Source organism: Scophthalmus maximus, chromosome 17 (assembly GCF_022379125.1).
Source record: "Scophthalmus maximus strain ysfricsl-2021 chromosome 17, ASM2237912v1, whole genome shotgun sequence".
NCBI classification, from domain to species: Eukaryota; Metazoa; Chordata; class Actinopteri; order Pleuronectiformes; family Scophthalmidae; genus Scophthalmus; species Scophthalmus maximus.
Genome location: NC_061531.1, coordinates 7,603,092 through 7,612,339, shown reverse-complemented (window position 1 = coordinate 7,612,339; position 9,248 = coordinate 7,603,092). Strand labels below are relative to the sequence as shown.

The 9,248-nt window shown below is 44.6% G+C and overlaps 1 protein-coding gene across 6 annotated transcripts in view; it reads left to right on the top strand.

Annotated features, from left to right (window-relative positions):
* usp7 (ubiquitin specific peptidase 7 (herpes virus-associated)) overlaps positions 1–9,248 on the top strand; it is a 30,242-nt gene that overhangs the window by 3,262 nt on the left and 17,732 nt on the right. Inside the window, exons 1-6 of one of the 6 annotated variants that reach the window (XM_035614393.2) lie at positions 2,126–2,581; positions 6,977–7,081; positions 7,325–7,523; positions 7,647–7,785; positions 8,113–8,201; positions 8,295–8,403. In XM_035614393.2, coding sequence (XP_035470286.2) covers positions 2,488–2,581; positions 6,977–7,081; positions 7,325–7,523; positions 7,647–7,785; positions 8,113–8,201; positions 8,295–8,403 — 735 coding nt within the window. In that variant the 5' untranslated portion in view covers positions 2,126–2,487. Of the gene's footprint in view, positions 1–2,125; positions 2,582–4,615; positions 5,044–5,132; positions 5,270–6,976; positions 7,082–7,324; positions 7,524–7,646; positions 7,786–8,112; positions 8,202–8,294; positions 8,404–9,248 lie in introns of those variants that run through there. The other 5 variants (XM_035614389.2, XM_035614391.2, XM_035614392.2 and 2 more) reach the window with 5 other exon arrangements.

Sequence of the window (9,248 nt, the reverse complement as noted above, 5' to 3'; positions counted from 1 at the left end):
ATATAATATAATATAATATAATATAATCGTTACAAATGTATTATAATCTTTTGTGAGCCTACACATCGCATAATACCCGGCACCCAATCAAAGTCTGAAAGTTTATGTATAATTTGTATAACATGATTCACCTGTGGGGGGAAAAAAGGTAGTTTTTAAAAAATGATGATAAATAAACGATAGTGAGCCAGATAACTGCGACGGCATCTAAAGCCCTATTTAGGTGTAGTTCTCCTTTTGTCCGTTAGGTGGTGCTACTTACACAGAATCTGAAGGCCTCTGTAGGCCCCGGTGGTCTTGTTTCAGCTCTGCAGTTATCGATCAAGTTAGTGCTAGATTAGTAATATACTTAGAGGACGATGACGAAGGCATAGTTCACGATTGGTCGTCGTCTGTCCTACACATTGGAAATATCAAATCATATTGTTGTTAATTGCATGTCCCTCTGCAAATTTTGCGAATTTTTTCATGTAGGAAAAAGGTTGCAGGCAATATATTTTTGGTGGGTAGATGATTCAGGAATTTTGGATGCGCTTGATCTGTATTGCTACCTTGTTCGTAGCATCTTTTCTGCATATTACCCAACTTTAATTAAACCTGGAGTGGTACAGTACTTTGCAACAAAAGGCGTCTGTGGAAGTAACGCCACTCTCAAGGGGACAGGCAGCCTTTTGAGAAAATAGACTAATTTGAGGAGCATCACAAGAACAGGCTGTATCATACTTACATAAAATTAAGTGGTATACATCAGATACATTTGTTGAATAATGAGGGTTAATAACTAGAATTGATCTCACAGAGCAGCCCATGGCTGAAGTTCACTTTGAAGCTTACTATATTGTTTAGTGGGTGAAAAAAAGTTTTAAAATAGCCTACTGTAACATAATGTATGCATTGGAAAGCTGCATTTAAAAAAGAAAAGCCCATGCTAACTCTCTATGGATGCAATGTGTTTTTCTTTGTATTTAATCAATGATGTATAGGCTACTGCAGGAAGAATATGCTATTATTATAACGCACATGCTCATAATTTGCACAAAAAATATTTTATTTGCAGGCATAACTTCAGCTGTTCACTACTACTGAGCCAAAAATAAGTATTTTTGCGGTTAATTGGAGAGAAAAAAGGAGGTGGGGTGTAAATTTATAAACTGAAATAAGTTTACTCATTTACTTATTTCAGTTTATAAATTTACCCCCCACCCCCTCCCACACACACACACACACACACACTCACACACACACACTCTCTCACACACACTCTCTCACACACACTCACTCTCTCACACCAGACATTTTGTCCCCATTCATTGTAAATCACAGGATTTCAATATGCAGTCGCCAGTATGCCCAGGTCTGTGTGGTCATTCGTGTAATTTCCTTTCATGTGAAAATTGACTGTTGGTCCTGTTCCACTCTATGTCAGATGCACGCGCCTGATCCCTCTCATTTAACATGGATGAGAAGCTGGCCGGGGATGGGCCTGTGTGTTTGGATCTCCATGCGGATGTGACATTTCAGAGAAGAGCGCGACCGCCATTTTGAGATTTCCCTCAGACTCAACACATCACAAACCACGGGAGGAGCGGGTCGAGGTTGAGAGCCGCACAGCTCAGGCTAACGTCGTCTGACCGGGCACATTACCCACGAGAAACCCGCGGTTAGCTAGAAATGCAACGAGGTGCCGCGTTTCGTCGTGTATCGGTTTAGGGGCGGTTCGGGGGGGATATTGGTTCATGTCGGCCCGTGGCAACTCTGTCTCCGTTAACTTCCAATTTAACGTTAGTGCTCATCCGTGTTGGAAACAGGTTTGAATGGATAGCCTTCCCCTCCGCTCTCCCCCAGACGAGGGACAATCGGAGGAGCACACGGACTGGGGATATCGCAGGGGAAGTTGTTGAGTGTGTCTATTGCAAATGAGCCTTGGTTCTCATTGTTGTTGTACCTATTTCCCCCGCCGGCTGCCGTGTGTCAGGTAGCGCCACGCTAGCTACAAGCAGGGCATTCGATCGTCAGAGTGCGGGCTGTGCTGCGAGTCGTCTTTCTGCCCCACATTTCCCGGGGTAAAGACTGATTGATTTAGCCGATTTTCCGCGGGCCTCCCTCCTCGGAGCCCCGGTCCATCCATCCATCCATCCCACCCCCCCCCCCCCCGCCGTCAACCAGCGACTCGCACCCACCAAAGGCGCCGAGATTGGGCGAATAGCGAGCAAATACGTCCGCGTTTCTCTACCCGCTCCCCCGCCGACCTCCCCTCCTCGCTCCCCGGCGCTCACAGCGGACAAGGCCGAGGTCGCAGCAGAGCAGGCCCGGCCGCCGAGGCTCGACCTGTCCACCCCACCTCCGCATCCTACCACACCTCGCCAGCAGTCTAGAGCCCGGTTCCCCGCAGAGTCGACCCTGGACAAGGTCGAGGGTAGCCGAGATAGCAGTGAGCACCGCGTCACGACCACCACCACCACCACCACAACAACAACAGCTGCCAACATGAACCACCACCATCACCACACGCAGCAGCAGCAGCAGCAACAGAAAGCCGGCGAGCAGCAGCTCAGCGAACCAGAGGACATGGAGATGGAAGGTGAGTAATGGTCCCGAGCGGGGCGAACGGACACATGATGCCGTTTTAACGGTACGATTTAAAGCTGCACGGAGGTTTATTTGTGCAAATTAAGCCCCCGCGATGCAGTAAACACCAAGGCCCGAAGCTAGCCAGGATAGCCGGCTGCATTTTTGCTGATTGTGCGTCCGTTGCAGCACACTAGTGTCGAGCTGACCTCATTTTGCGTTATAAGCGAACGGAGCTGGAATACGTCTTCACGTGCTCGTACGGTAGTTAAAGCAAACAAACAAAACAAAAAACAACCACGCCACGTTTATCCACGCTGCTTTGGATCAGCCACACAAATCATTCATTCGGATCGGTAACTGTTTTTCCCCCAAGTAAGCTGCTCGGGTTTTGATAACGCTCGTCTGCAGAACTTATCAAACGCACTTTGCCAAATCATCGCCGATAAGAATCCACACGCAGCCTCCGGATCCCAGGCCCGCTGATAACCGAAATGTTTGTAAACAACGTGGCTGTTGCTCGTCAATTAACGCGGATCCATCACCGGGTTAATTAATCTTGCTCCCCAAACTTCACTGAGTGCTTTGGGCTGGTTTTGGCAGTTCTCGGCACCGGTGTTACTCCTCCATGTTAGCTAGTCTGTGGAAAAAAACAGCTGCTTAGCAATCCTTGTGAGCGATGACGTTTCAATATTGTGTTGATAAATTTTCGACATGGTAAATTTGCGCCAGCCTCTCCGGATCATGCACGTTTGCATCGTGTCGGATGACTTGTAAATTAAATGTGGGCCTGCAAAGTAACTATATCGGCGACATGCAGAGCAGAGTCTACCAGTTTTGCTTCTGAAAGGTTAAGTGAGTAAATCTGACCGGTAAGTTTATGTTGTAAAAACGTTTAGGGTTGAAGCAGCGGGTATCTTATTCCCCTAATGTATTCCTTTAACCGATAAGGTGGATGAACATTGCTAGCGGGGCAGCTAATTGGGAGCTAGTCGATTAGCTTCGAGGCCCACTTCGTTACGTTGTTGCGCCGGCTAGCGTGCTAGCTAGCTGATCGCCGTCGTGCTCGCGGAGGGGGTGTGTGGCGTCCAAAATGGTGGCTTGTATTTTGCAACGTCTGACCTGGCTGCTGCTCGAATGTTGGGCCTTACACATTTGCTTCACGTAATCTAGATATTTCCATTTGCCTCTAGTGGCTATGTGTTTTATTTCACGTGGGGCGATGTTTTGTCCACAAGTGCGGCTTGTCGGGTCGTGCTAGTGTTTCCAGCTAATGTTAGCTAGGAACGGCCTGCAGACGAGTCGGGGGCTAGTGGCTACATAGCTAGGTGGCTAACGCTAACGCAGATGCGTCAATCGCGATTTGCTAAATTGACCGGTATAACGAGTCAAGCGATTCCCGTGCAGATTACTGCAACCCAGTGCCACGGATTAAAATTACACCCGGGCTCAGTTGTTGGACAGTTTGCGTGGCGACGTTCGGCGGTGTTTAATGTGGAAGTGTGGCTCTGCGGTGGCTAGTGACGGTAGTCGCCGCTGCGGTAAGCAGGGCCCGGGCCCGGGCCCGGGGCAGCGCGGGGATTTGCTGCTTCATTGTATGGAGAACCTAACGGCATGGAGCTCGCCATTTTTAATGATCCGTGTTTTTGTTTGTCCGACGTGGAGTCGGGGCCTCTCGTGTTACCGTCTATCACGCGGAACCCACGGAGCAGTCACCCTGCCAGGGTTTCATTATTGAGTCTTTTACTAATGTGAACTTTTTCGGCAGCCGAGGCTCGTGGGGGAGACCTCAGCATCACTGCGTCATTCAGTCCCAGTGCGTCTGTAATCTGTTCACTCGCGCGCATTGTCACTCGTTTTTTACCGCAGCACACAATAAACTAGTTTATTAAAAGACCGCAGTAATCCAGTAGAAGCGGCTCAAAATGTCTCATTCATTTGAATACTTGTTTTACCAATAGCAGGTGCACTCGCCCCACTTCCTCACCCTTTGCTTTGCAGGCTCATCCCTCTTGGGTTGTCTCCCAGTGCACTCCAGCCTAACAAGGACAGCCAAGTGGACAGAATCAAGTGTTGTTTTCCTTCATGCTATGGACCTCCAATTCGGTTCCATTTGGGTTTATCCATCATCGATATATTTTTTTAGATTAAGAAGTATTATTGATGTACTTAGAATGTAAATAAGAAAGACCATGCCTCTGCACACTCTGTTACTTTTTCTATCCAGCTATAAGTGTATTTGGAGAGTTGTCTTCTGTCTATTTAAATGATGTGATTCAAAGCTGACTGCTGGCCTGTGTCCTTGTGAACCAAATGCTTGTTGATTGGTGATTAACTTTCATATTCTGTGCAGTCTGAATGTTCATTCCAATTATCGACAATTGTTAATTGAAATCCTATTGCACGATCCCCGTTGGTGCAATGATCAAAGGTTCAAAGGCACACGACCTCCTGTGATCTCATCGCCTATAACAGGTAGTGAATCCTCTCAGAATACTATCCTTTGAATTATAGCAGACACGGAGGCGAGACACTGATCCACTTTGAAAATACAAACCGGACAACCACCACCCGGAAAGACAAGTAGATCTGTCGCGATAACTACTTTTTGTTGGGCTATAGGTTGTCCCAGAAATTATTGGGATAAACGATATTATTTCATTTTTAAAGATAATTTTTTGCAACAGAGTCATGTCATCAGGTATCAGTCACTGCACTCTTCTCCTGCATACTTTTCCTCGATTTGTGTTTGTGCTGCTCAGACAAATGTTTCTCCCTAAATGCGAGTTTTCAAGCAGATGGTAACAACACAGTTAGTGAGCAGCACAACTGACAGGAGTGTTGTTGACATTAATTGTTAAAGTTAACAAAAACAGTTATTATCACGGTCAATAAAATTATTGGGTTCATGTATCATACGATAAGTCATTAATGTAATTATCATGACAGGCCCAAAGACCAACAGGAATAATCAAAGAACTCTTCATCACAACAAGGGCTGGTTAATGGAACCATTCTCTGTAAAGGCCAACTTGGAGTTCTACTGTTTTATAGTTTTCATTTGGTGATATTTGCTCATTTAGTTTTTTTTGGCTCAACATTCAGACAGTAGAGAAACGCACCATAATGTTGTCTGACGCATCAAACAGCATTTCACCCTCTTAGTGCCATCACTGTAAGAGGATCAGCTGTTCTGTGATGACCTTGTTGCTGTAGGCTAACATCTGGATTTGTTTCTGTTTTCCTTCAACTTTTTCTTTTTGATGATTGAAACTTATATTTGCAGTTTCAGCCCTTGGCTGTGGATTTTTAAAATCCTTCAAGACACAAACAGTAGAACATTTTATTGGTCCTCTGCACTTTTTGCGCTTTTTATTAAGAGTTAATGTAGAAATATATTTATATCGGTCAGATACAATAGTTACTTACTCATGCAGATTTCAGTGGTTGATGTGTTAGTACACAATTCTTTGAGATATCAGGATTGGCCAGTGCAGTGGGCGGGAGACAAAGTTGTCATGAAGTTGAATGACAGGCCCATTAGCAGGATGTAATCCACTTGAGGAAATGAGGTCAGTCTCCCAGAAGACTTGGTCAGTAACGTCACCTGGAGGCACCACAGCGTCTGTAAGGAAGAAAACAAACAGATACAAATGAAATGCAGTGTAAGAGACCGACTGATGCTAAAACACAATTGAAAAATATGCCTGGGTATTCATACAACTGCTGTTGTTACTCTCAGGTCTGGTTTTTGTAGCATCATTATCATCACAGGCATCCAGGCAGATTTCACTCTCTCCTAGAAGTCTACTTCAAGCTCCCCGGATTCTGTTACGAGTGTGTCTTGATAGTGACTGTGCGTCGAGTCTTGTCATTATTCATCTTGCATAATTGTTGTCCTGTGTGCACGTGTGTTTTTGCTAGAGCGATGACTTGCAGCTTAATCCTGCATTGTGTCCATAATTACCCAGTGTACTGTAATGTTGCACGGTCTTTGTTATGTGCACACATTCTCTCTCTGTTGCCACACAGACTGTGGAAGAAGACATGTCATACTGTGTCAGCAGGGTTTTCCCAGTAACAATGCAGGGGATAAAAATCGAGACAGTATTGGCAGGATTAGTTGAAAAGGAAGTCCAGTCTTGGTTAATGCTAATTTTACTGTTTGCCTCAAATGATAATGATAATTTGCAGGACTGTCAGCCTGTTATGTTCTTATAATGGATATATATTCAGAGAAACATGGCAAAAGGCTTGTAAGAACTTTATTAATCTTGATATTTAGTTGGATTTGGTGTGCCTAATTTGTTTTTACATTTGACTAGACCGGCAGTTTGCAAGGCAGCCACATTTTCCACCAATGGAAGAACAATCTCAGTCTTATCATATTCTTTCTCTCTTGGTATAGCTGGGGACACCGACGATCCTCCAAGAATCCCAGCCAACCCAGTGATCAATGGTAACGTGGCCATGGCAGATGGACACAACAACACAGAGGAGGATATGGAGGATGGTATGTAGGACACGCGCAAATGAACACACACAAAACACTTATTCACGCTTCTTCAGAAGCTTGGGCTGTAAGCGAAATTATCCTAACTACTGATCCAGGTTTAATAATCCTGCGAAAGGCTCACTTTAATTGGCTAAAGTGGTAAAAACACCGACATCCACAGACTGTTGGCTGAAGGAAAGGAGCTCTCTAATCACCATCTTATCTTCCCTTCTTCCCTCCTCTCACCTCATCTCTCTACAGACACCAGTTGGCGGTCAGAGGCGACTTTTCGGTTTGTGGTCGAGCGATTCAGCCGCCTGAGTGAGTCTGTGCTCAGCCCGTCCTGTTTTGTCCGGAACCTTCCATGGAAGATAATGGTGATGCCACGCTTCTATCCAGACCGGCCACACCAGAAGAGCGTGGGCTTCTTCTTGCAGTGTAACGCAGAGTCAGACTCCACGTAGGTGTCTTGGTTGATTAATTCATGGAAGGACAGTAGTTAATGAGAAAGTAATACAATTATTCAAATATGTCCTATCTCACAACGCTAAGAAATTCCTGGATCCTATTCTCTGCGTTTCAGGTCGTGGTCTTGCCACGCACAGGCCATGCTGAAGATCATCAACTACAAAGACGATGAGAAGTCTTTCAGCCGCAGGATCAGTCATCTGTTCTTCCACAAAGAGAATGACTGGGGCTTCTCCAACTTCATGTCCTGGAGTGTAAGTACAGAAACATATGGAGAACTGGAAAGCGGTAGCCAGATGAGATTTTAAGATGGGAAAAGAACCAAGAAACAGATTTTTGTTATAAAGACTGGTAGAAAAGGACACACAGGAGATATGGCAGAAACATCATTTTTCCATTATTGAATAAAAGAGGATGTGCTGATAGTGCTGTTGTAATTTTTTGGACTATAATACTAATTGCTCATTGTCTGTTTGTATCTCTGCATTGATTCTTTGTGATAAATAAAGCTACAAATATCAAATAAGTGCATGTTTATGCCTTTTCCTATTATTAACCGTTTTGGTGGTGGTGTGTTTCAGGATGTGACCGATCCAGAGAGGGGTTTCGTTGATGATGATAAAGTCACATTTGAAGTCTATGTCCAGGCAGATGCCCCACATGGAGTGGCGTATGTAGTTTTTTTCCTCTCTGGGCTTTTTCCTCACTAGGTTTAAGTTTTTATGAACTCAAACCTTAAAGTCTTCTTTCTCTCTATGAACAGCTGGGACTCAAAGAAACACACAGGCTATGTTGGACTAAAAAACCAGGGAGCGACCTGCTACATGAACAGCCTGCTACAAACGCTCTTCTTCACCAACCAGCTACGACGGGTATACTTTTAACTTTAAGTTTGAGATGTCTGAGATGAGATTTTGTTTGTATGAGGTGCAGACTGTATTTGTCCCTGTTGTCTGACTGCATTAGCTTGTGTTGGAACAGTGTCCACGCACGTGTGCGCGCTGGAGCTTACACTCGGTGTTTGTGTGTATTTTTGATTCAGACCACTTCCTTTTTTTTATGGGATGTAGTGATCAGTAAGTCTGTCCTTACATCTGCAGTTTGTTTCTTGGAGCAAAACATGAAAACCATTTGGAAATTTTGCATTAAGCTTCACAATTATTTTAATAAGTTAGTGAACTTGTGCCTTTAGATATTTTGGATTAGATCGGAGCCAGGGATAGGCCATCTTCGGATAACTCTTCAATTTACACTTGATATAGGCTGTTCTTATGATCTCCTGGCTTGGTTTCTGCTCTAATGCATTGTCAGCTGTGAGTCCTTTTATAGGCCGACGTGTACATTTCCACATCTTGTCCAAACTAATGAGCTAATGAACTCCAGTCAATGTGTAGTAACATTTAAAAAAGACCGAGAGAAATGTGAAGTACTGAGTACATGAATGTAATGTTGCTGCTAATTTGTGTGGTACTGACGCCCTTAAAATCATATAGTATCCAACAGAAGCTATGAAAATGGTGAATGGAATGTATTTATGCTGTTCTAGTCTTATTGCCCACTCAAAGCGCTTTACAGCACAAGTCACATTCACGCACTCACACATTCATACAGCGCTGCTACTTACTGCGCTTTTTCTGTCACATTCATACACTACCAGAAGAGCCATCAGAGGCAATTTAGGGTCAAGTGTCCTGCCTTAGGACACATAGTCATACGG